At 66.4% G+C, this 26,369-nt stretch overlaps 1 protein-coding gene across 1 annotated transcript in view; it reads left to right on the forward strand.

Annotated features, from left to right (window-relative positions):
• The window catches only part of NOTCH3 (notch receptor 3), a 32,679-nt gene extending 6,962 nt beyond the window's left edge, over positions 1-25,717 (forward strand). The window contains exons 6-34 of the mRNA XM_075025272.1: positions 174-407; positions 1,207-1,362; positions 1,872-2,057; positions 3,070-3,183; positions 3,394-3,507; positions 4,075-4,308; positions 5,233-5,343; positions 6,157-6,349; positions 6,556-6,701; positions 7,324-7,437; positions 7,888-8,007; positions 8,482-8,634; positions 9,285-9,513; positions 10,526-10,727; positions 11,543-11,696; positions 12,201-12,388; positions 12,796-12,928; positions 13,566-13,817; positions 14,016-14,128; positions 14,822-15,354; positions 16,497-16,817; positions 17,853-18,001; positions 18,851-19,064; positions 19,738-19,822; positions 20,536-20,698; positions 21,266-21,570; positions 22,370-22,517; positions 22,895-22,992; positions 23,751-25,717. Coding sequence (XP_074881373.1) covers positions 174-407; positions 1,207-1,362; positions 1,872-2,057; positions 3,070-3,183; positions 3,394-3,507; positions 4,075-4,308; positions 5,233-5,343; positions 6,157-6,349; positions 6,556-6,701; positions 7,324-7,437; positions 7,888-8,007; positions 8,482-8,634; positions 9,285-9,513; positions 10,526-10,727; positions 11,543-11,696; positions 12,201-12,388; positions 12,796-12,928; positions 13,566-13,817; positions 14,016-14,128; positions 14,822-15,354; positions 16,497-16,817; positions 17,853-18,001; positions 18,851-19,064; positions 19,738-19,822; positions 20,536-20,698; positions 21,266-21,570; positions 22,370-22,517; positions 22,895-22,992; positions 23,751-24,800 — 6,212 coding nt within the window. The 3' untranslated portion in view covers positions 24,801-25,717. The remainder of the gene's footprint in view (positions 1-173; positions 408-1,206; positions 1,363-1,871; positions 2,058-3,069; positions 3,184-3,393; positions 3,508-4,074; positions 4,309-5,232; positions 5,344-6,156; positions 6,350-6,555; positions 6,702-7,323; positions 7,438-7,887; positions 8,008-8,481; positions 8,635-9,284; positions 9,514-10,525; positions 10,728-11,542; positions 11,697-12,200; positions 12,389-12,795; positions 12,929-13,565; positions 13,818-14,015; positions 14,129-14,821; positions 15,355-16,496; positions 16,818-17,852; positions 18,002-18,850; positions 19,065-19,737; positions 19,823-20,535; positions 20,699-21,265; positions 21,571-22,369; positions 22,518-22,894; positions 22,993-23,750) is intronic.
• The last annotated feature ends 652 nt before the right edge of the window (positions 25,718-26,369 follow it).

Genomic DNA, 26,369 nt, shown 5'->3' on the forward strand with positions numbered 1-26,369 from the left:
GGTGGTCCCTGAGATGTTCCCCGAGGTTGTCACCACGGAGGTCCCAGAGGTGGCCAGCGGGGTGGTGACCGAGGTGCTCCCCGAGATGTTCTCAGGTGGCCTCCAAGAAGGATCCTCCGGTTGCTCACCGAGACCTCCTTGACCCCCCCCCCCCACTCCACGTCCCCCCCCAGGCCAGTTCTGCACCGAGGATGTGGATGAGTGCCAACTGCAACCCAACGCCTGCCACAACGGGGGCACCTGCTTCAACACCCAAGGCGGCCACACCTGCGTCTGCGTCAACGGTTGGACGGGCGAGAGCTGCAGCGAGAACATCGACGACTGCGCCACCGCCGTCTGCTTCAACGGGGCCACCTGCCACGATCGCGTCGCCTCCTTCTACTGCGCCTGTCCCATGGGCAAGACGGGTGAGGGAAGGGCATGGGTGGGGGCACCCGTGGGGTGGGCCACCTCAAGGGAACCCTGGGGTGGGGTGGGCACCACCAAGGGCGCTTCTGGTATGGGTAGGGACCCCGCCGTGTGCACCTTGGCGGGGGTTGGGGACATCTGAGTGCACCTTGGCGTGGGTTGGGGACCTCCAAGAGCACCCTAGGGTGGGGCGAGGACCTCCGAGAGCACCCTGGCGTGGGGTGGGCACCCGTAAGTGTGCCCCGGCGTGGGGTGGGAACCTCCAAGGGTGCCCTGGCAGGGGGTGGGGACCTCTGAGAGCACCCTGGCGTGAGGGTGGGCACCTCGAGGTGGCTTTGGCACATGTTGGGTAGCGCCAGCATCGCCCCTTGGGCAGCCTGGCGTGGGGTGGGCACCCGTTGGGGTGGCTTTTGGCAGAAGTTGGGTGGCAACGACGTGGGGCGGTCATCAGCCCTTGGGCACCCTGGCATTGGGTGGGCAACCTGGCAGAGGATGGGCATGCTGGGGGGGGCTTTGGCAGAGGTTGGGTGATGCCAGGATGGGGTGAGCACCCCTGGCATGTGGTGGGGACCCTCGGGTAGCCTTGGCATGGGTTGGGTGGCACCGTCCTGTTGTGGGCATCACCCCTTGGGCACCCTGACATGGGGTGGGCACCACCCTTGGGTACCCTTGCATGGGATGGACACTTCAGGCACGGGTCAAGCACCCATGAGCTCCCTTGGCGTGGGGTGGGCACCCACTGGAAGCGGGGGGTGGGTACCTCCCCCATGGGTGCCCTGACACCCCGGTGGGTGCCAGGCCTGCTGTGCCACCTGGATGACGCCTGCGTCAGCAACCCGTGCCACAAGGATGCCATCTGCGACACCAACCCCGTCAACGGCCGCGCCATCTGCACCTGCCCCCCCGGCTTCACCGGCGGTGCCTGTGACCAGGACGTCGACGAGTGCTCCATCGGTGGGTGGGGGGCACCCGTGAGGGGTGGTGGTGGTGGGCATCCATTCCTGGTGGTGGGGTTCATCCGTGGGCAGAGAGCATTGGTGGGACTGCACCTCCATGAGCCATCACCATGGCAGGAGAGCCGAGAAACGGAGCACCCATGGGTGTTGGGGGCACCCGTGGGTGGGGGGCACCCATGGGTGGTAGTGGGTCATCCATTCATGGTGTTTCCGCTGCAAATGGTGGGCACGCGTGGACAGAGAGCACAGGCAGGTCTGCACCCCCCCATGAGTGATAGCCATGGTGATGGACCCAAGAAGGAGAGCACCCATGGGTGGTGGGGGCACCCATGGGTGGTCATGGTGGGCATCCATTCATGGCGGTGGGCTCATCCATGGACAGAGAGCACAGGCAGGTCTGCACCCCCCCATGAGTGATAGCCATGGTGATGGACCCAAGAAGGAGAGCACCCATGGGTGATGGGGAGGGCCACCCGTGGGTGCTGACCCTGTCCCCGCCCCCCGCAGGTGCCAACCCCTGCGAGCACTTTGGGCGCTGCGTGAACACGCAGGGCTCCTTCGAGTGCCGCTGCGGGCGAGGTTACGCGGGGCCGCGCTGCGAGAGCGACGTCAACGAGTGTCTGTCGGGTCCCTGCCGCAACCAGGCCACCTGCCTGGACCGTATCGGGCGCTTCACCTGCATCTGCATGGCCGGTGGGGACCACCACCCATGGGGGGGGGGGGACGTGGGGGTGGGGGCTGGGGTGGAGGTAGAACCTGAGGTGGGAGCCTGGGGTGGGGATGGGTGCTGGTGTGGGGTCTGGGATGGGTGGGGAGGGTCTTGGTGTGGGACCTGGGGTGGGGGTGGGACCTAAGGTGGGTTCTGGTGTGGGGATAGGTGCTGGTGTAGGACCTGGGATGGGTGGGGAGGGTCTTGGTATGGGAGCTGGGGTGGGTCCTGCTACGGTTATGGGTCCTGGCATGGGTTCTGGAATGGGTGTGGGTCTTGGTGTGCGTCCTGGGATAGATGTGGGTGCTGGTGTGGGATGTGGTGGGCGCCCTGGTGAGGCTATCTGACCTGGTAGAGGACCTGGTATGGTTATGGGTCTTGGTATGGGACCTGGTATGGGTGTGGGTCTTGGTATGGGTCCTGGAATGGGTGGGGGACCCGGTATGGGTCCTGGTATGGGACCTGGTGTGGGTCCTGCTATGGTTATGGGTCCTGGTATGGGACCTGGTATGAGTGTGGGTCCTGGTAAGGGTTCTGGAATGGGTGTGGGTCTTGGTATGGGTCCTAGTAGGGGACCTGGTGTGGGTCCTGGTATGGATGTGGGTCTTGGTATGGGTGTGGGTCCTGGTATGGGACCCGTTGTGGGTCCTGGAATGGGTGTGGGTCTTGGTATGGGTCCTGGAATGGGTGGGGGACCTGGTATGGGTCCTGGGATGGGACCTGGTATGGATATGGGTGCTGGTATGGTTATGGGACCTGGTGTGGGACCTGGGATGGGTCCTGGTGAGGGTGTGGGACCTGATACGGGTCATGGTGTCAGTAGGGGACGTGGCACGGGTCCTGGCATGGGTGTGGGTCCTGGTGGGTCCTGGCAGAGTTCACCTACGCCGGCGCAGCCAGAGGGTGCCCTGCATGGGCACAGGGTGGGACAAAGCGGTGTTGGGGTGGGGGCGAGGGTGGCAGCGGGGCTCAGGGTGACGGTGCCGGTGGGTGCAGGGTTCAGCGGGCCCCTCTGCGAGCTGGAGGTGGACGAGTGCCAGAGCAGCCCCTGCGCCAACGGCGGCCGCTGCCATGACCTGGTCAACGGCTTCTCCTGCTCCTGCCCCCCCGGTGAGCACCCACCCACCGGTGGGCACCCGCTCCTGCACCCACCTGTGGGCTCCTGGGCTTTGGGGGGGGGGGGATGCTCCAGGTTGAGGTGGCCCTTTGTGGGTGCAAGAGCTCTGGGGGTGCCTTGAAGGGAGTTGGGGGGGGGACCCATGAAGGGGCGGGGGTCACCTCATCTGGCCCCCGTCCCACTCATGGGTGCCCCCCACCCAGGTTTCTCGGGCCCCACCTGCCAGACGGACATGGACGAGTGCGCCAGCACGCCGTGCCGCAACGGTGCCAAGTGCCTCGATCGCCCCAATGGCTACGAGTGCCGCTGCGCCGAGGGTGAGCCCCCCAACCCACCCCGGGACCCCCGGCACCCATGGGTGGGCATGCAACCCAGCAGTGACAACCTGGCACCCGTGGGCGGCCATGGAACCCCGCATTGACCACCCTGCACCCATGGGTGGGCATAGGACCCCCGCATTGACCACCTGGTACCCGTGGGTGTCCCCAGCCTCATGGTGTTGGCTATCCTGCACCCATGGGTGTCCGTGGAACTTCAGCATTGCCCACCCTGCACCTATGGGTGTCCCCAACAACCTGGTGTTGCCCACCCTGCACCCATGGGTGTCCCTGACCTCCTGGCATTGCCCACCCTGCGCCCGTGGGTGTCTCCAGATCGCCAGCGTTGCCCATCCTGCATCCATGGGTGTCCCTGACCTCCTGGCATTGCCCATCTTACACCCACGGGTGTGCTTGATCCCCTGGCACTGGCTACCCTTCACCCGTGGGTGCCCACGGAACCCCGACATCACCCACCCGGCGCCCATGGATGTCCATGAAACCCCGGCATCGCCCACTCTTCACCCATGGGCGCCCCCCACCTCCCACGCACCCCATCCCCCTCAGGCTTCGAAGGTCCTCTCTGCGAACGCAACGTGGATGACTGCTCGCCGGACCCTTGCCACCACGGCACGTGCCTGGACGGCATCGCCAGCTTCTCCTGCGCCTGCGCCCCCGGCTTCACCGGTTACCGCTGCGAGCTCCAGCTGGACGAGTGCCACAGCAGCCCCTGCCGCAACGGCGGCAAATGCATCGACCGCATCGACGCCTACCAGTGCAACTGCCCACCCGGCACCGCCGGTAGGGTCCGTGGCGTGGGGTGGGGGTCTTATCTGGGCAGGGGGTGGGTGCTAGGCATAGCCTTGGGTCTTCTCTGGGCATGGGGTGGTTGGTGGAGATGGTGTTGGGTCTTCTCTGGGCATGGAGTGGTTGGTGGAGATGGTGTTGGGTCCCATCTTGTCATGGGATGGTTGATGGACATGGTGTTGGGTCTTCTCTGGGCATGGGGTGGTTGGTGGAGATGGCGTTGGGTCTTCTCTGGCCATGGGATGGTTGATGGAGATGGCATTGGGTCTTCTCTGGTCTTGGGATGATTGGTGGACATGGTGTTGGGTCTTCTCTGGGCAGGGATGGGTGCTGGGTGTGGTGTTGGGTCCCATCATGTCATCGGGCGGTTGGTGGAGATGATGTTGGGTCTTCTCTGGGCACGGGATGGTTGATGGAGATGGCATTGTGTCTTACTTGGTCTTGGGATGGGTCTTGGGATGATTGATGGACATGGTGTTGGGTCTTCTCTGGGCATGGGATGGGTGCTGGGTGTTTTGTTGGGTCTCATCTGGTCATGGGGTGGTTGATGGACATAGCGTCGAGTCTTCTCTGGTCTTGGGATGGTTGATGGAGATGGTGTTGGGTCCCATCAGGGGACTGGGTGGGTGCTGGGTGGGTGCTGTTGGGTCTTCTCTGGTCATGGGGTGGTCGAGGGAGATGGTGTTAGGTCCCACCTGGGCATCGGGTGGAAGCTGGACATGGCATTGGGTCCCATCATGGTGGGTGACACCATGGGTGGTCACTGGGTGCCACCACGTCCCATCTAAGCACAGGCCAGGAACGGGTCTGCGGGGTGCCCCACCTGGTCATCAGCCCGGTGGGACTCAGCCCTTCACCCCCGGGTGCCCCACTGGGTCATGGGGTGGGTGCTGAGGTCCAGCCATCCTTGGGTGCCAGGCGTCAACTGTGAGGTGAACCCCGACGACTGCGCCAGCGACCCCTGCGTCCACGGCGTGTGCCAGGACGGCATCGACCGCTACGACTGCGTCTGCCAGCCCGGCTTCACAGGTGGGTGCCCACGGGTGATGGGGGCCCTTGGTGCCTACGGGGTGCTCCCATGGGTGCTGGGGGGGCCTCGGTGCCCGCTGGGTGCACCCAATGGGTGCCTATTTTGGGTGCCCCTGCTGGGGGACAGTGTAGGGGTGCCCATGTTGGATTCCCATGCTGATTACCCATGATGGGTGATCATGTTGGGTGCCCCTGTTGATTGCCCATGATGGGTGCCTCTGTTGACTGCCTATGTTGGGAGCCCCAGTTGGGTGTCCCAGTGATTAGTTAGCCATGCTGGGTGCTCCTGTTGGTTACCCGTGATGGGTGCCCCTGTTAATTACCCCTGATGGGTGCCCATGTTGGGTGTCCCATTGATTAATTACCCCTCCTGGGTGCCCGTGTTGGGTGCCCCTGTTGATTGCCCATGCTGGGTGCTCGTGTTGGGTGCTTTTATTGGGTTCCCCTGTTGATTACCCATGATGGGAGCTCCAGTTGGATGTCCCATTGATTAATTACCCGTGTTGGGTGCCCCTGTTGACCGCCTATGTTGGGAGCTTCAGTTGGGTGTCCTATTGATTAATTACCCCTCCTGGGTGCCCATGTTGGGTGCCCCTGTTGATTGCCCGTGCTGGGTGCTCGTGTTGGGTGCTTTTATTGGGTTCCCCTGTTGATTGCCCATGCTGGGTGCTCACGTTGGGTGCCCCATTGATCACCCATGCTGGATGCCCCTCTTGGGTGCCCCTGTTGACCATCTACATTGGGAGCTCCAGTTGGGTGCCCACCAGGGTGCCCCCACCCGACACACCCCCCCCCATCCGTGTCCCACCCCAGGTCCCCGCTGCAACGTGGAGATCAACGAGTGCGCCTCCAACCCCTGCCACGACGGCGGCACCTGCGTCGACGGCGCCAACGGCTTCACCTGCCTCTGCCCGCCGGGCACCCGTGACGCCCAGTGCCGCCCCGGCACCCTGCCCTGCCGTAGCAGCCCCTGCGCCCACGGCACCTGCCGTGACCACGGGGATGGGTGAGCACCCACGGGGTGCTGGGAGGGGGCCGGAGGGTGTCCGTGGGGTGCCCGAGGTTGTCCACGGGTGCCTGGTGGGGCGCCCAAGGGTGCCCGTGGATGCCTGGGTGGGTGGCCAAGGTTGTCTATGGGTGCCTGGGGGGGGGGAGGTTTGGCCGGGGGCACCCTTGGGTGCCCAGCACCCATGCGTGCCCCCCCCTCTACAGGTTCACCTGCGAGTGCCAGGCGGGCTGGGGGGGCCCCACGTGCGCCCGCAGGGAGGACCCCTGTGCCACCCGGCCCTGCCGCCATGGGGGCACCTGCACCCCCGTGGGTGGGGGGTACCGCTGCGCCTGCCGCCCAGGATACCAGGGTACGGCCCACCCCAGGACCCCCCCCGGTCACCCTGGGGACACCCCCACCACCCCGGGACCCCCTCCGGTCACCCTGGGGACACTGCCTGGCATTGATCCCTGCCCACACTGGGCACATTTGGGGATCCCCTGGGGACCCCCTGCCCATCCTGGGGACCTTCTGCCCACCCTGGGGACATTTGGGGACCCCCTGAGGACCCCCTGCCCACCCTGGGGACCTTCTGCCCACCCTGGGGACATTTGGGGACCCTTTGTCCACCCTGGGGGTCCCCTACCCGCCCCTCCACTGGGCTCGTGTCCTCCGCTGTCCCCATGTCCCCTGCCATCCCCATGGCACCTACTGTCCCCTGTCCCTGGTGTCACCACGTTCCCACCATGTCCCCTGCTGCCCCCATGTCCCTTGGTGTCCCCGCCATCCCCACGTCCCCACCATGCCCATGTCCCTTGGTGTCCCCACATCACTTGGTGTCCCCATCATCCCCATGCCCCCGCCATCCCCACGTCCCCACCATGCCCACGTCCCCAGCTGTCCCCATGTCCCCTGCTGTCCCCATGCCACGCCACTGTCCCCATGTCCCCTGGGGTGACACGTGCGTGTCATCGTGTGTGTCCCCCCGGCAGGCGCCCAGTGCCAGACGGAGGTGGACGAGTGCGCCTCGGGGCCGTGCCACCACGGGGGGACCTGCCTGGACGGCGCTGGCACCTACCGCTGCCTCTGCGCCCTGCCCTTCACAGGTGGGCACCCGTGGGTGCTGACTGGCACCATGGGTGGAGGCTGCATACCTGGGGGCTTTGTCCCATGTCCTGATGCGTGCCACCACGCTGGGTGTCCCTTTGGTGGCCGTGTCCTCATAGGTGCCACCATGCCAAGCACCCAATGGTGGCCATGCCCTGATGGGTGCCACCATGCTGGGTGTCCCTTTGGTGGCCGTGTCCTCATGGATGCCACCATGCCAGGCACCCAGTGATGGCCATGCCCTGATGGGTGCCACCATGCTGGGTGCCCCAATGGGTGCCACCACGCCGGGTGTCCCTTTGGTGGCCGTGTACTCACGGATGCCACCATGCCAAGCACCCGATGGTGGCCATGCCCTGATGGGTGCCACCACGCCGGGTGCCCCAATGGGTGCCACCATGCCCGTCGCCCCGCGGGTGGCGGTGCCTGACGGTGTCCCCGGGGCGCAGGGCGAGCGTGCGAGGTGACGTTGGCTCCCTGTGCCCCCGACCCCTGTGACAACGGTGGCATCTGTGTCCCCACCCCTGACTACGGGGGCTTCACCTGCCGCTGCCCCCCCGGCTGGCAAGGTACCCGCGCCCTGGGGTGCCCCTGCGGCACCCCACGGGCACCCTCTGACACCCCCCCCCCGTATCCCCTTGGGTCACCTCCTGGCACCCCTGGGTTCCCCTGGCACCCTGACCCCCCCCCCCCACCACAGCACCCTGACCCCCCCGGGCACCCTGACCCTATTGGCACCCCAAGCCCCTGGGCACCCTGACCCCCTCCTTGGGCACCCTGACCTTATTAGTACCCCAAACCCCTGGGCACCCTGACCCCCTCCTTGGGCACCCTACCCCCCCCCCGTCACCCTGATAACCCCCCCAAAGCTCCCCAACCCCCTCCCTGGGCACCCTGACCCCCCCCTCCCTTAGCACCCTGACTCTCCCCCTCTCCAAAATTGCACCCCAACCCCCTGACCCCTTCTCAAACACCCTGACCGCCCCCCCCCCCGGGCACCCTGACCCCCAGCCTTGTCCTTCTGTGTGCCCCCCCCCCCCAAGGCGAGCGCTGCCAGGAGGACGTGGACGAGTGCGGGCAGAGCCCCTGCCTGCACGGGGGGGTCTGCGCCAACCGCCCCGGCACCTTTGGGTGCCTCTGCCCCCACGGCTACGGGGGGGCCACCTGCCAGCACGACCTCGACGACTGTCACCCTGGTGAGGGGACGGGGGGACACCGGCGGGGGGGAGACATTGGGGGGAGTGGGGATGCTGGGGGGGGATGCTGGGGGGAGTGGGAACACTGGGGGGGTGACAGTGGGGGGAGTGGGGACACTGGGACATGGAGGGGACAGGGATGCTGGGGGGTCTGGGGACACTGGGGGGACACTGGGACTTGGGGGGGGACAGGGGTGCTGGGAGACACAGGGGGGACATTGTGGAGACTGGGGATACTGGGGGGACTTGGGACACTGTGGGGGGACACTGGGGGGAGTGGGGGGACAGGGATGCTGGGGTACACTGGGGGGACTCTGGGGACACTGGGACATGGAGTACAGGGATGCTGGGGGGGGGACTGGGGACACAGGGACAGTGGGGGGGGCTCTGGGACAACACCAGGGTGGTTGGGGACACCAGTGGGGTGTCTGGGGACACTGGGACACGGAGGGGGACAGGAACACCGGGGACCTGGTGACACTGGGGGGGGGGACGGGACACTGGGGGGGCCTGGACACACCGGAGGGACAGGGACACCGGGGACCTGGTGGGGAACAACAGGACACTGGGGGGCTTGGGGACATCGGGGAGGTGCCAATTCAGGGTGCCACGGGTCACCCCCCCTCTGTGTGTGTGTCCCCCTCACCCAGAGCCCTGCCTGAACGGGGGCACCTGCCGGGACGGGGTGGGGACCTTCTCCTGCTCCTGTCCCCCCGGGTTCGGGGGTCCCCGCTGTGACACCGAGGAGGACGAGTGCGGGAGCCGTCCCTGCCGCAACGGTGGCACCTGCAGTGACTTCGTCAACAGCTTCACCTGCACCTGCCCCCCCGGCTGGACCGGCCCCCGCTGCCAGCACAACATCCCCGACTGCACCGACAGGTACCCATGGGTGCCCCCGGGTGGGCCCGGGTCACCCCCTGTCCGTGTGATGTCCCCGTCTGGAGCTGGAGGTCTCGGCACCCTTGGGTGGCCCGAGGTGGCCTCGCGACTCTCCGTGCCCATGCGATGTCCCCAGCTACGTCTGGAGCTATCAGCACCCATGGGCGACCCCCAAGACTCCCCATCCAATGTCCCCAGCTACGTCTGGAGCTATCAGCACCCATGGGCGACCCCCAAGACTCCCCATGCCCATGCAATGTCCCCGGCTACATCTGGAGCTATCAGCACCCATGGGTGGCTCCAGGTGGCCCCAGGTCACCCCATGCCCCTGTGATGTCCCCATCTGCACCTGAAGGTAGCAGCACCCTTGGGTGATCCCCCAAGACTCCCCATGCCCATGCAATGTCCCCAGCTACATCTGGAGGTAGCAGCACCCATGGGTGGTCCTGGGTCACTCTGTGCCCGTGCAGTGTCTGCACCTGAAGGTCTCAGCACCCTTTGGGTGGCCCCAGGTCACCCCATGCCCATGCAATGTCCCCGGCTACATCTGGAGCTATCAGCACCCATGGGTGGTCCTGGGTGGCCCCAGGTGGCTCCGGGTGGCCCTGGGTCGCCCCATGCCCGTGCGATGTCCCCATCTGCACTTGAAGGTATCAGCGCCCATGGGTGGCCCCAGGTGGTCCTGGGTCTCCCCATATGCACCTGGGGGTGTTGGCACCCTTGGGTGTCCCCAAGCTGGACCCTGCGAGTGCACCCACAGGTACCCCACCCGTGGGTGTCCCTTGGTGTCTCCAAATCTCCTCCAGCCATTGCAATGTCCCCCACCGCACCAGCGCCCATGGGTGTCCCCGAATGTCCCGTGCCCCTACGACGTCCCCAAGTGCGCCCAAACCTACCAGCACCCATGGGTGCCCCCGGACGCCCCACAACTCCCTTCTCCAGCCCAACCCACCAGCACCCGAGGGTAGCGGGGGGGGCACCCATGGGTGCTGAGCCCATCCCCACCCAACAGCTCCTGCTTCAACGGTGGGACCTGCGTGGACGGCGTCGCCTCCTACACGTGCCGCTGCCGGCCCGGCTTCACGGGCACCCACTGCCAGCACCCAGCCGACGGGTGCCGGGGGCAGCCCTGCCTGCGGGGGGGCACCTGCGTCGCCACCGGGGACACCTACCGCTGCCTCTGCCCCCCGGGATACACTGGCACCCAGTGCCAGGTGAGTGGCGGGGGGGACACCCGTGGGTGCTGGGGTGGTGGTGGTGGGGTCTACCGGGTACCCTGCGCCCACCTTCCACGGTTCCGTGGGAGTTGGGCGCGTGGGCACCCACCGGTTCGGGCACCCCAAGACCATGGTCCCCACCCTCCCCCAAAAAATGGGTGTCCCAGCACCCACCCACGCCTGCTGAGCTCGCCCTCCCCAAAAAACGGGTGCCCCAGCACCCACCCATGTCCCCCCTCCCCAAAAAATGGGTGTCCCAGCACCCACCCACGCCTGCTGAGCCCACCCTCCCCAAAAAACGGGTGCCAGGTGAGTGGGGGGGCACCCATGGGTGCTGGGGTGGGGTCTACCGGGTACCTTGCACCCACCTTCCACGATTCGATGGGAGTTGGGCGCATGGGCACCCCATGACCATGGTCACCCCCCTCGCCAAAAACCGGGTTCCCCAGCACCCACCCATGCCACCTAAGCTCATCCTCCCCCAAAAATGGGTGCCACAGCACCCACCCATGTCCCCCCTCCCCAAAAAATGGGTGCCCCAGCACCCACCCACTCCCCCTGAGCCCACCCTCCTCAAAAAGGCAGGTGCCCCAGCACCCACCCTTGCCTCCTCTCCCCCAAAACCGGGTGCCCCAGCTCCCCCCCAACTTGGGCACCCCATTCCCCCCCTCCATGAACTGGGTGCCAGTGTTCCCCAGCACCCATCCCCTTCTGCACCCCATTCTCGCCCCCCTCCCCCCAAAAACCCCTCTATTCCCCCCCCCCCCCAAGGTGCTCCCCCCAACCCTGACCCCCCCCCGGTCTCCCGGCAGACCCCCCTGGACCTGTGCCGGGGGGCACCCTGCCAGCACGGGGGGCAGTGCCGGCAGATGGGTGCCACCGTCACCTGCCTCTGTCCCCCCCCCTGGACCGGCAGCGCCTGCGACGTCCCCAATGTCACCTGCGCCGTGGCGGCCGCCCGCAGAGGTCAGGTTTGGGGGACGGGGGACTGGGAGGACTGGGAGCTATGGGAAAATGGGGTTCCTCTCCCAGTTTGCGGGACTGGGAGCCTGGAAAACCGCATTCCCTACCGGTTTGGAGGACTGGGAGGGTTAGAAGGAGCCTGGATGCTGGGGTTCCTTCCCAGTTTGGGGTACTGGGAGGACTGGGAGTCTGGATGGATGCCTGGGTTCCCTCCCAGTTTGGGGTATTGGGAGGATTAGAAGGAGCCCAGATACTGGGGTTCCCTCCCAGTTTGGGGTAGTGGGAGGACTGGGAGCCAGGACAACCAGGTTCCCTCCCAGTTTGGGGTACTGGGAGCCCAGACGCCTGGGTTCCCTCCCAGTTTGGCCATACTGGGAGGCCTGGGACAGTTAATAACCCCAGACTCCTGATTCCCCTCCCCACCCTGGGTGACCTCAATGGGTGCCCTCCCTCCTGCCTCAGTTTCCCCCAACCCCATCCCCGTTCTGTGTCTCCCCCCCCCCGCAGGCATCCCCCTCACCCAGCTGTGCCACGGCCGGGGTCGCTGCGTGGACGCGGGCAGCGCCGGGCACCGCTGCCTGTGCCAGGACGGTTACGCCGGCACCTACTGCCAGACGCCGCGGGACCGCTGCCTGCCCAACCCCTGCCTGCACGGCGCTGCCTGCCGCAGCTACGGGGGGGGCTACGAGTGCGAGGTGAGGGACGCCCACCCGTCTCGCCCCTCGAGCCGCTGCGGGTGGCATCACCCTGGTGTTTGGGTCCCTTGGGCGATGGGTGCCTCCATCCCGGGGCACCCGTGGGTGCTCTCCCTACCCGACACCCTGCTTTTGGGGCTCAGCTGAGCCTTTTGGGGTGCCTGAGCATCTCCCCATGCTGGGGACACCCCAGGGTGCCTGTCTCCCCCCTCAAGCCACCGAGGGTGCCCCCACCCCAGAGAACCCACGGGTGCTCTCCTTACCCAACAACAGCATTTGCCACCCATGTGCCCCTTACGGGGTGCCCTTGGGTGCCCAGTACGCCCCCCCCGCCCCCATAACCATACCTCTGAGGTTAGGGTGCTGGTCCGGAGGTGACGGGGCACTCACGGGTGCTGTCCCCGCAGTGCCCGCCGGGTTACGTGGGTCAGGATTGCCAGCTGGAGGTGGACGAGTGCCAGTCGCAGCCCTGCCAGAACGGGGGCACCTGCATCGACCTCGTGGGACGTTACCTGTGCTCCTGCCCCCCCGGCACCCTGGGTGGGTGCTCGGGGACCCCAGGGTGACCCTGGCCCCGTGTTTGGGTGGGCGGTGGGAAAAGGGGTTCCCTGTCCCTGCATCCTTGGGTGCTGGTGGGAAGGGACCCCCCCCATGTCCCCATATCTGGGTGCTGGTGGGAAGGGATCCCCCCCATATCTGGGTGCTGGTGGGAAGGGACCCCCCCCCCATGTCCCCATGTCCTTGGGTGCTGGTGGGAAGGGACCCCCCCCTTATCTGGGTGCTGGTGGGAAGGGACCCCCCCCCCATGTCCTTGGGTGCTAGTGGGAAGGGACCCCCCCCTCATGTCCTTGGGTGCTGGTGGGAAGGGATCCCCCCATATCCCCATATCTGGGTGCTGGTGGGAAGGGACCCCCCCATATGTCCCCATGTCCTTGGGTGCTGGTGGGAAGGGACCCCCCCTCCCTCATGTCCTTGGGTGCTGGTGGGAAAGGACCCCCCCCATGTCTGGGTGGGTGGTGGGAAGGCACCCGTGTCCCCATGGTGGCACCCATCACAGTCCCCATGTCCCCCCCCCATGGTGGCACCCATCAGTGCCCCCCACCCCACGATGGCATCAGTCCAGGTGTGTGTGTCATGTCGTCCGTCCCCCCCCCCCACGATGTCCCCGTCCCTGCAGGCGTCCTCTGCGAGATCAACGAGGACGACTGTGCCCCCCTGCCTGGCACCCAGCCACCCAAATGCCTCCACAACGGGACCTGCCTGGACGGGGTGGGGGGTTACGGCTGCGCCTGCCCCCCCGGCTACACGGGTGCCCGCTGTGAGGGGGACGTCAACGAGTGCCACAGCCGGCCCTGCCACCCCCCCGGCACCCTGGCGTGCGTGCAGGGTGCCAACACCTACCGCTGCCTCTGCCAGCCCGGCTTCACCGGTGGGTGCTCCTGAGGGGGGGGAATGGGTGCTGGGGGGGGTGCCAGGGTGGGTAGAGGGTTTGGGGGGGGCTGGGCCCACCCATGCTGCGCCCGGGCAGGGTGGCAATGCCATGTGCCCACCCTGGGGGGTGTGTGGTGGGGGTGGGGGTGTCTCTGTCCCCCCACCCACCGACACCCCCCCCCCCCCCCCACCCAAGGGCACCGGTGCCAGAGCCTGGTGAACCCCTGCCAGTCTTTGCCGTGCCGCCACGGCGGGCGCTGCCAGCCCGACCCCGGCACCCCCCGCGGCTACACCTGCCGCTGCCCACCCGTGAGTGAGGGGCACCCACCCCGGCCGGCTGAACGGGGAGGGGGGGGCGTAGGGTTGATGTACGGCTGGGTGCTGGGGTGGGCAGGGGGCTATGGGGAAGATATAGGGTGGGCAGGGGGAGGTGGGTGCTGTGGGGTGATATAGGGTGGGCAGGGGGTGCTATGGGGTGATATAAGGTGGGCAGGGGGTGCTATGGGGTGATATAGGGTAGGTAGGGGGTGCTATGGGGTGATATAAGGTGGGCAGGGGGTGCTATGGGGTGATATAGGGTGGGCAGGGGGTGCTATGGGGTGATATAGGGTAGGTAGGGGGTGCTGGGTGCTGGGGTGATATAGGGTGGGCAAGAGGCTTGGGGCTGGGTGCTGTGGGGTGATATAGGGTGGGCAGGGGGAGGTGGGTGCTATGGGGTGATATAGGGTGGGCAAGAGGCTTGGTGCTGGGTGCTATGGGGTGATGTAGGGTGGGCAGGGGGTGCTGGGTGCCCTGGGGTGATGTAGGGTGGGCAGGGGGGGTGGGTGCTACAGGGTGGGCAGGGGACTGGGTGCACCCAGTTCCACGGGGCTGGGTCCTGGGGGGGTGCTCTGGGCTAGCACCGGCTGGGCAGTGGGCTGGGTGCCCATTGCCTGCCAGCCACCCCCCCCCCCCGGCCTCTGGGTGCCCCCCCACCCATTTCGTCCCCCGCTTCCCCCCCAGGGTTTCAGTGGCACCCACTGCGAGAGCCGGCCGCCCTCCTGCCTGGACTTTGCCTGCGCCAACGGCGGCAGCTGCCTGCCATCCCCCGCCGGCCCCCGCTGCCTCTGCCCCCCCGGCTTCGGGGGTCCCCGGTGCCACCCCCCCGATGTCACCAACGTCACCTGTCCCCCCAACGCTTGTCTCCACGGCGGCACCTGCGTCCCCTCGTCCCGTCCCCCCTTCGCCCGCTGTTTGTGCCCTCCGGGTTTCGGGGGTCCCCGATGCCAAGGGGGTCCCCCGAATCCCCCCGAAATGGAATGCGAGGGGGGGTGCGGGGGGAAAGCGGGGGACGGGGTTTGTCACCGGGAATGTAACACCCCTGGGTGTCAGTGGGACGGCGGGGACTGTTCCCTCTTGGTGGGGGACCCTTGGGGACACTGCGGGGTCCCCGAGTGTCCCCCCCTTTTTAACAACAGCCGTTGTGACCAGGGGTGTGACAGTCCCCACTGCCTCTACGACAACTTCGACTGCCGGCCCCCCCACAGGGCCTGCAAGTGAGTGTCCCCACGGGTCACCCCCTGCCCCACGGGTCACCCCCCCCATCACCATGTGTCACCCTGTCACCCCACTATGGCACTGCGTACCCCCCCATGTGTGTCACCCACCCCGTGCCTGATGTCCCCCCACATCTCCCGTGGCCCCCCCATGTCCCCGCATTTCTCCCCAATGTCCCCCTGCGCTCCCATATGTCCCTGATGTCCCCCCAAGTCCCCACATCCCACCCATGTCTCCTGTGTCCCCCATATCCCACCCATGTCCCCCAAGTCCCTGTATCCCACCCGTGCCCCCCACATCCCACCCATGTCCCCGTATCCCACCCATGTCCTCCATGTCCCCACATCCCACCCCTATCTCCGTATCCCACCCAAGTCCCCATGTCCCCCATATCCCACCCACATCCCACCCACGTCCCCCATGTCCCTATAGCCCACCTATGTCCTCCATGGCCCCCATGGCCCTGTACCCCACCCATGTCCCCATAGCCCACCCATGTCCTCCACATCCCACCCGTGGCCCCCATGGCCCCATAACCCACCCAGGTCCCCATATCCCACCCAAGGCCCCCACATCCCACCCACGTCCCCCTATGTCCCCATAGTCCACCTATGTCCTCCATGGCCCCCATGGCCCCACATCCCACCCATGTCCCTGTATCCCCCCCACATCCCCATATCCCACCCATGTCCCCCGCATCCCACCCATGTCCCCCTATCCCACCCATGTCCCCTATGATGTCCCCATATCCCACCCATGTCCCCATATCCCACCCATGTCCCCTATGTCCCCATATCCCACCTATGTCCTCCATGGCCCCCAAGTCCCCATATCCCACCCATGTCCCCATATCCCACCCATGTCCCCTATGTCCCCATATCCCACCTATGTCCTCCATGGCCCCCATGTCCCCACATCCCACCCATGTCCCTGTATCCCACCCACGTCCCCATAGCCCACCCATGTCCCCTATGTCCCCATAGCCCGCCTATGTCCTCTATGTTCCCCAAGTCCCCACATCCCACCCATGTCCCCATAGCCCACCCACGGCCCCCACGGCCCCCAAGTCCCTGTATCCCCCCCACATCCCCGTATCCCCCCCACGTCCCCCCACACCCACCGGTGCCCCCCCGCCCCGCAGCCCCGTCTACGAGCAGTACTGCTCCGACCACTTCGCCGATGGGCGCTGCGACCAAGGTTGCAACAGCGAAGAGTGCGGTTGGGACGGGTTGGATTGCGCCCAGGAGGTCCCCGAGGCGCTGGCCCGGGGGGTGCTGGTTGTCACCGTCCTCCTGCCCCCCGAGGAGCTGCGTCGGAGCAGCGCCGCCTTCCTCCAGCGGCTCAGCGCCATCCTGCGCACTTCCCTGCGCTTCCGCCTTGATCCCGACGGCAACTACATGATCCAACCCTACTATCGACCCCAACGGCTGCGGAGGAGGGAGGTGGCCCCCGAGGTCATCGGGTGAGGGGGGGACGTGGGATGGGGGTGGTGGGGCTGGTGGACATGGAGGGGGGTGGACGTGGGGCTGGAGGACGTGGGGTGGAGGTGGTGGGGCTGGTGGACACGGGGCTGGAGGACATGGGGTGGTGGTGGTGGTGGTGGACATGGGGCTGGAGGACAGGGGGTGGGAGATATGGGGAACATGGTATAGGGATGGTGGTGGTGGACACATGGGGATGGTGGTGTTGGTAGACATGGGATGGTGGTGGTGGACATGGGACGGTGGTGGTACTGGTGGACGTGGGGCTGGAAGACATGGGGTGGGAGATATGGGGAACATGGTATAGGGATGGTGGTGGTGGGCACATGGGGATGGTGGTGTTGGTGAACATGGGATGGTGGTGATGGTACTGGTGGACGTGGGGCTGGAGGACATGGGATAGGGCTGGTGGTGGGTCTGGGGGACACAGAGTTGGGGGATGTGGCATGGAGATGGTGGTGCAGCTGGCATGGGGTGGGAGACCTGGAGGACATGGGATGGGGCTGGTGGTGCTGGGGAACATGGGGTGGGGATGGGGCTGGTGGGAACAGGGGCTGCAGGTGCTGGGTGGGATAGGGTGGGGGTCATGGGATAGGGCTGGTGATGTTGGAGGACACGGGGAAATATTGGCTGGAGATGGTGGTGCTGGCTGGGAGGGGACATGGGGGGCATTGGATGGAGATGGTGGGGCTGGGGGACATGGGGGTCATGGCATGGAGATGGGTGTGCTGGGTGTCTTGGGTCATTGGGACACGGGTGCCATGGGTCAGGGGGTCCGTGGTTGCTGGGTTCCATGAACCATGGGTCATGGAGACATGGGTGCCATGGGTGCTGGGTGTCTTGGGTCACTGGGACACAGGTGCCATGGGTCACGGGGACATAGGAGCCATGGGGCCATTGGTGCTGGATGCCGTGACGCCACGGGCGGTAGATATCTCGGGTCATGGGACCACGAGTGCCACAGAGCCGTGGGTGCCCCGTGTCCCTCTGACCCCCCACTCGGTGTCCCCTGGCAGCTCGGTGGTGACGCTGGAGATCGACAACCGCCTGTGCGCCCAGGCGTCCGACAAGTGCTTCCCCGACACCCGCAGCGCCGCCGACTACCTGGCCGCCCTCTCCGCCCTGGAGCGTCTCCAGTTCCCCTACCCCATCAAGGCCGTGCGCGGTGAGGGACCTCCCGGTGGCCCTTGGGGACGAGGTCCCCGCGGTGGGGTGGGTGGCCCCCTTGCCGTTCTGGTGTCTGCGAGAGGTGGGGTGTCCTGGTGTGGTGATGGGGTGATGAATGGGGTGTCCTGGTGGTGATGGTGTCCATCTACGTGGGGTGTCTCCAGAATGCAGGGTGCCCCCAAGGTGGTAGCACCCTGATGGTGTCCCCAGCTTGTGGGTGTCCCTATGGTGGCATCACCCTGACAGCGTCCCCAACATGTGGCTGCCCCATGGTGGCATGAACATGACAGTGTCCTCAACACGCTTGATGCCCCCATGATGGCATCAGCATGACGATGTCCTCAACATCCTTGGTGCCTCCATGGTGGCATCACCATGACAATGTCCTCAACCTCCTTGGTGCCTCCATGGTGGCATCACCATGATGATGCTCTCAACCTCCTTGGTGCCCCATGATGGCATCACCATGATGATGTCCTCAACCTCCTTGGTGCCTCCATGGTGGCATCACCATGATGATGCTCTCAACCTCCTTGGTGCCCCATGATGGCATCACCATGATGATGTCCTCAACCTCCTTGGTGCCTCCATGGTGGCATCACCATGATGATGCTCTCAACCTCCTTGGTGCCCCATGATGGCATCACCATGATGATGTCCTCAACCTCCTTGGTGCCTCCATGGTGGCATCACCACGATGATGTCCTCAGCCTCCATGGTGGCATCACCGTGACAATGTCCTCAACCTCCTTGATGCCTCCATGGTGGCATCACCACAATGATGTCCCCGATACGGATGCCCCATGGTGGCATCACCCTGACGTTGTGTCCCCCCCCGCCCCACCAGGTGACAAGCTACCCGAGGCACCGGACCCGGTGCGGCTGCTGCCGCTGGTGGTGGTGGGGGGCATCATCCTGCTGGCCATCGCGGTACTGGGAGTACTGGTGGCCCGGCGTAGGCGGGAGCAGAGCACCCTCTGGTTCCCCGAGGGCTTCAGCCTGGCCAAGGACAGCAACAGGGACCGCCGGGAACCCGTGGGGCAGGACGCCCTGGGCATGAAGTGAGGGGCTGGGGGGGGGCCCAGTACAAACTGGGAGCGGGGGGGGTGGCACTGGGATTGGGGGTCCTGGTGCAACTGGAGGGGACAGCGCGGCTGCGGGGCTGGTGGAATTGGAGGGGTGATGGGGTGGGGGGACGCTGGTGGAACTGGGGGGGCACTGGGGGTGGGGTCGCAGTGAAACTGGGGGGGTGGGGATGTTGGGGGGACTGGGGGGTGGTTGGTGAAATTAGGAGGGGGGGAATGGGACTGGGGGGATGTGGACTGTGGGGGTCCCAGTGCACCCAGTGCAAGGGGGGGGCACTGGGGGGTGTTGTCTTGTGCGACTAGGGGGACACTGGGGGTTGCTGGGTCTGGGGTGGGGTCCCAGTACAACTGGGGGGGCACTGGGGCTGGTGAAACAGGGGGTGCTGGGACTGGTGTGGGGTCCTGGTGCAACTGTAGGGGAGGGTCACTGGGGCTGCGCATACTGGGACTGTGGGTGTCCCAGTTCAACTGGGGGGGGTGTTACTGGGTCTCACTCCCCCACCAGGAGCTCCCCCAGCCCCCTGGGCCGGTCCCAGCTCATTCCGGGGGGGGATCCCATCAATCCCTGGGCTTTGGGGGTGCCGTATCACCCCCACCCCAAATAAATAGGGTGGGGGGCACCCAACTCATGCCTGTGTCCCCCCCCCAGGACCATGGGGAAGGGGGAGACCCTCATGGGCGAACCCTCGGAGGAGTGGCTGGACAGCGACTGCCCTGAGGCCAAAAGGCTGAAGGTACCCGGGGCGGGGACGGGACTGGGGGGGGCTGCACCCCCCATCCCAGGCACCCGTGGGGATATGGGGTCCCAGTACCCCCATACCCAAGCACTAGTGTGGGTACTGGGGGGGTCCTGGCACCCCTGTGCACTGGTACGCTTGTGGGTGGGGGTCCCAGCACCCCCATGGCCAGGCACCCTCATGGGTGGGGGTCCCAGCCCCATCATGGGTGGGGGTCCAGCCCCATCATGGGCAGAGGCTCCCCAGCACCATCATGGGTGGGGGTCCAGCACCCTCATGGTTGGGGGTCCCAGCACCCCCATGGCCAGGCACCCTCATGGGTGGGGGTCCCAGCACCCCCATGGGTGGAGGTCCAGCCCTATCATGGGAGGGGGTCCAGCCCCATCGTGGGCAGGGGCTCCCCAGCACCATCATGGGTGGGGGTCCCAGCATCCCCATGGCCAGGCACCATCATGGGTGGGGTCCCAGCATCCCCATGGCCAGGCACCATCATGGGTGGAGGTCCAGCACCATCATGGGTGGGGGTCCCAGCATCCCCATGGCCAGGCACCATCATGGGTGGGGGTCCAGCCCCATCATGGGCAGGGGCTCCCCAGCACCATCATGGTTGGGGGTCCCAGCACCCCCATGGCCAGGCACCCTCATGGGTGGGGGTCCAGCACCCTCATGGGTGGGGGTCCCAGCACCCACGTGACCGGGTGCCCGGGCAGGTGGAGGAGGTGGGCGCGGAGCCCCAGGACCCCGTGGACTGCCGGCAGTGGACCCAGCACCACCTGGTCGCCGCCGACATCCGCATGCCACCCGCCATGGCCCTGACGCCGCCCCAGGGCGAGTTCGACTCCGACTGCATGGACGTCAACGTCCGCGGGCCAGGTGGGTGGCCCCCAGGCACCGGAGGGGACCCAGGGCATTGTGGGTAGGGGGGGACGACCATGGGTGGGGGGCACTATGGGCCCAGGGAAGATGGACATGCCATGGGGGGCCACCATGGGCATGAGGGGCCACCATGGGGGCCAGTTGGGATGGATGTGGGGCCACCATGGGGTCAGGTAGGGTGGACATGGCCCATGGGGGGCCATCATGGGGCTAGTTGGGATGGACGTGGGGCATGGGCACCACCACGGGGCCAGTTGGGATGGACGTGGAGTGTGTGGGGCCACCATGGGCATAGGGGGCCACTGTAGGGCCACGTAGGAGGGACATGGGGTATGGCGAACCACCACGAGCATGGGGGGGGGCACCATGGGGCAGGTAGGATGGATGTGACCCATGGGGGACCACCATGGACTTGGGGGGTACCGTGGGCCTGGTAGAGCTGATGTAGGGTCCAGAGGACACCATGGGGATGGTGTGGGTCCTCAAGGCCCCGTCCCCGGTGGGTGACATGGGCCAGGAGACCCCCGGGCACCTGCTAACACTATCCCCCCCCCATGCCCACAGATGGCTTCACACCGCTGATGCTGGCCTCCTTCTGCGGGGGCGGCCTGGAGGCCGAGGTGGCCGAGGACGAGGAGGGTGACGACGCCTCGGCTGGCATCATCGGTGACCTCATCTGCCAGGGCGCCAGCCTGGGCGCCCAGACGGACCGCACCGGCGAGACCGCCCTGCACCTTGCCGCCCGCTACGCCCGCGCCGACGCTGCCAAGCGCCTGCTGGACGCCGGCGCCGACACTAACGCCCAGGACAACACGGGACGCACGCCGCTGCATGCCGCGGTCACTGCCGATGCCCAGGGTGTCTTCCAGGTGAGGGCATCTGGCGTGGCCGTGGGGCAGAGGGTGCTGCCATGGGGCATAGGGCATCCTCCGTGTCTATGCAACATCTTCCATGGCTGTGGAGCACCCAACGTGGCCATGGAGCCCAAGGTGATGTCATGGAACATCCTCCACGGCCATGGAGCACAAGGGGACGCCATGGAGCATCTCCCATGGCCATGGGTTATGGGACATCCTCCATGGGCATGGGACATCTTCTACGGCTGTGGAGCACCAACATGGCCATGGAGCCGAAGGCGATGTCATGGGGCAACCTCCATGGCCATGGGGCACAAAGTGATGTCATGGAGCATCTTCCATGGCCACGGAGCACAAGGGGACGTCATGGAGCATCTCCCATGGCCATGGGTCTTAGGGTGCTGCCATGGGACATCCTCCATGGGCACGGGACATCTTCCATGGCTGTGGAGCACCCAACATGGCCATGGAGCCCAAGGTGATGTCATGGAGCAACCTCCACGGCCATGGGGCACAAAGTCATGTCATGGGGCATCTTCCATGGCCATGGAGCACCCAACATGGCTATGGAGCCCAAGATGATGTCATTGAGCATCTTCCATGCCCATGGAGTGCAAGGTGATGTCATGGAGCATCTTCCATGGCCAGGGAGCACAAGGGGACATCATGGAGCATCTTCCATGGCCATTTGTCATAGAATACTGCCATGGGACATCCTCCATGGCCATGGGGCACCCAGCATGGCCACAGGGTGGCAAGCCCCTGCCCCACCCACCCACCCACCTGGTTGTTCCTCCCCCCCCCACCCCAGATCCTGATCCGTAACCGCTCCACGGACCTGGACGCCCGCATGGGTGACGGCTCCACCGCCCTCATCCTGGCGGCCCGGCTGGCGGTGGAGGGGATGGTGGAGGAGCTGATCGCCTGCCACGCCGACGTCAACGCCGTCGATGAGACCGGTGGGTGCCGGGGGGGGGGCGGGTTGGGATCCCCTAAAAGGAGGGGGGGTGGGGAGGGAGCCCTTGGGGGGGTTGGGGGGTATCTGAGGTCCTGGGGAGGGTCCTTTAGGGGGGGGTTGAAGTTGAGGAACCCCCCAAGGTGGTGGGTGTTGGAGGGGGGTCTTGGGGGTAGGAATGGGGTAACACCCCCCCCTCAATGGTGGGTGTTGGGTCAAGGGTCCTGGGGGGTCCCTTGGAGGGGCTGAGGATGGGGAGACTCCCCCCCCCCCCCCCGGGGTTAGTGGGTGCTGGGGGGGCCCTGCTCGGTGGGGTAGGTCCGTGGGGGGTGCTGGGGGTGGGCAGGGTCTCACCCCACCCCGTTGCCCGCCCCCCTCCAGGGAAGTCCGCCCTGCACTGGGCCGCCGCCGTCAACAACATGGAGGCGACGCTGGCGCTGCTGAAGAACGGGGCTAACAAGGACATGCAGGACAGCAAGGTGGGATGGGACCCCCGGCCGGGGACCCACAGACACCCTGACCCCCCCCCCAACAGCGAGTCCCGACACCCCGAGTGAGGAACTCCTGCACCCAGCTGGGACCCCTCAGGAGACACCCCATTGCCCCAAGATGAAATCCCATTGACCCCAGGAGCTGCCCCATTGCCCCTGTTGCCCCAAAATGACACCCCTTGACCCCAGAAGACACCCCATTGCCCCCGTTGCCCCAAGATGACACCCCAGTGACCCCAGAAGACACCCCGCTGAGCCCAGGAAATACCCCATTGACCCCAGAAGATGTCCCATTGCCCCTACACCCCCCAAGAGCTGCCCCATTGCCCCTGTTGACCAGGATGACACCCCATTGACCCCAGGAGACACCCCATTGTCCCCATTGCCCCAAGATGACACCCCATTGACCCCAGAAGATGTCCCATTGCCCCCATTGCCCCAAGATGACATCCCATTGCCCCAAGATGACACCCTAATGACCCCAGAAGATATCCCATTGCCCCCATTGCCCCAAGATGACATCCCATTGACCCCAGAAGACACCCCGCTGACCCCAAGAGATACCCCAATGACGCCAAGAGCTGCCCCATTGCCCCAAGATGACACCCCATTGACCCCAGAAGATGTCCCATTGCCCCCGTTGCCCCAAGATGACACCCCACTGACCCCAGGAGACACCCCTATCCCCCAAGAGACACCCCGTTGCCCCCTCAAACCTTCTCACCAACCTCTCCCCGCCCGCCCAGGAGGAGACCCCCCTCTTCCTGGCCGCCCGCGAAGGCAGCTACGAAGCCGCCAAGATCCTCCTGGATCATTTCGCCAACCGAGAGATCACGGATCACCTGGACCGGCTCCCGCGGGATATCGGCCACGAGCGGATGCACCACGACATCGTCCGCCTCTTGGACGAGTACAACACGGGGCGCAGCCCCCCGGGGTCGCTGCCCCCCAACCCCGGTTTACCCCCGCTCCTCGGTCCCCCAACTTCTTTCCTACCCGGGCTCAAGCCCCCCACCGCCGGCAAGAAGAACCGACGGTTGGGGGGCAAAACAGGGGGGGCCAAAGGGCGGGGCAAGAAATTGGGGGGCGAGTGTCCCCCAGGGTTGGAGAGCTCGGTGACGTTGTCACCCGTCGACTCCTTGGACTCCCCTTACGTCCCCAACCCGACGTCCCCCGGGCTTTTCCCCCCCCCGGGGTTGGAGACCCCCTTTACCGTCACCTTAGGGGCACCCATGGGTGTCGGGCGATTAGCGGGGGGCCCCCCGCCCCGTTTAGGCTTGGGTTTGGGGACGGTGACCGTCCCCTTCGAGTGGCGGAGCCGGGTCCCCCCGGGAACCCCTTGTAACCCGGCCTTGGGGGGGGTACACCCCATTTTACACCCCCCCGCTCCAGGTTTCGCCCCCGCCTTGCTGCTGCCCCACGGCGCCGTGGGGTGCTCCCCACCCGCCGCCGAAGCCCTTCCCCGTGGCCCCCGACCCCTCTCCCCCGAAGATGGGGGGGGGCCCCGCTCCGCCGCCCCCCATTTTTTCAAGGCGGGGGAGGAGTACCCCACGGCGGCGGGGGGGGCGGTGGGGTTCGGAGGTGGGGGGGCAGAGGGGAGGTATTTGGGGGTCCCCAGCGAGCACCCCTATTTGACGCCCTCCCCCGAGTCCCCCGAGCACTGGGCGAGCCCCTCTCCCCGTTCCCTCTCTGACTGGTCCGAGGCCACCCCCAGTCCGGCCGTGCTGGGGCCCCCCCAAACTCAGCTGCCCCCCCCGCCGCCCGAGCAGACCCCCAAAATGCAGGTCTTTGCCTGAGAGGCGGCAGCCAGCCGGTCCCCCGAGGGACACCCCCAAACTGGGGACACCCCAGGGACACCCTGCCCTCCATGGGGAGACCCCAAGGGACACCCCCAAACTGGGGACACCCCCAGTATGGGGAGACCCCAAGGGACACCCCCAAACTGGGCACCCTGGGGACAGCCCCAGTATGGGGACACCCTGAAACCGGGGACACTCAAGGGACTCCCCCAGTATGGGGACACTCCCAAACTGGGCACCCCGGGGACACCCCCAGTATGGGGAGACCCCAAAGGACACCCCAAAACTGGGGACATCCAAGGGATTCCCCCAGTATGGGGTCACCCCAAGGGACACCCCCAAACTGGGGACACACCAGGGACACCCCCAGTATGGGGACACCCCTGGGACACCCCCAAACTGGGGACACCCCCAGGCCAGGCACCCCAGTGCCACTACCAGTTGGGGGACACCCCCAGTTTGGGGACACCCCCAGTCCAAGCACTCCACTGCCACCCCCACCCTGGGGACACCCCAGTGCCCCCCCATTTTTATAGCCCCCCCCCATTTTTATAGACACCTCCCCCTTCTTCAAAACGTCATTTTGGGGGAAAAAAAAGTCATTTTTGTACTGAGCGTAGCAGGGGGGCCCCCATCCCCCCCTTTTTGCCCCCCCCCTTTAGGGGGGCTGGGGGCCCCCCCATTTTGAGTACTGGGTCTGCGGAGTGTGTAGCCCCTCCCCCTGTCTTGGGACCACGCCCCCTTGTACTGGGACCCCCCCCCAGTCCTGGGACCTCCCCCAGAATCTCCAGCCCCCCCTCCCCAATTCGGGGACCCCCCCTCCAGTCTTGGGTCCCCTATTGTGGGACCCCCCCCCACCCAAGACCCTCCCTGGGACACACCCCCCCCCCCTTAACTTTTGGCACTTCATCACATTCCAGCCCAGCACCCACTGCCCCCCCCCCGCACCCATTGAACCCCCCCCCCTCACCCCCCCCCACCCCTCGGGGTCACCCAGGTACGATGTCACCCGGTGTCCCCGATGTCACAGACCCCCCCCAGCGCTTTGCCCCCCCCCCAGGCCACCAGCACCCACGGGTGCCCCCCACCCACTGGGTGGGGCCAGGCCCTGTACAGCCCCCCCCCCCCCAAAATAAAGGCTAGTTACCCCTCCCCCCGCCTCTGCTTGCTGCACCCATGGGTGCTGGGGGGGGACACACCCCAGGGTGACGTGGAGCCGCACACGCATGTGCACGGGTGGGTGGAGGCGGACACGCGTGTGCAGGGGCAGACGTCGCCCACAGAGGGGCACGTGCGAGTGCCGGCACATGCGTGAGCCCTGGGCACACGCAGGTGCACGCCTCGCACACGCGTGGGCACTTGCAGACGCACACAGAGGTGGCTCGCACACGCAGGTGCACGCCTCGCACACGCGTGAGCACCCGTTGCACACGCGCAAACACCTTGCGCATGCAGGTACACGCTTTGCACACACATGAACAGTTGCACATGCACGCAGAGACGCATGGCACACGCAGCCGCACGCCTCGCACATGCACGCCTTGCACACATGAACACTTGCAGACG

This window comes from Buteo buteo, chromosome 4 (genome assembly GCF_964188355.1).
Source record: "Buteo buteo chromosome 4, bButBut1.hap1.1, whole genome shotgun sequence".
NCBI lineage: Eukaryota > Metazoa > Chordata > Aves > Accipitriformes > Accipitridae > Buteo > Buteo buteo.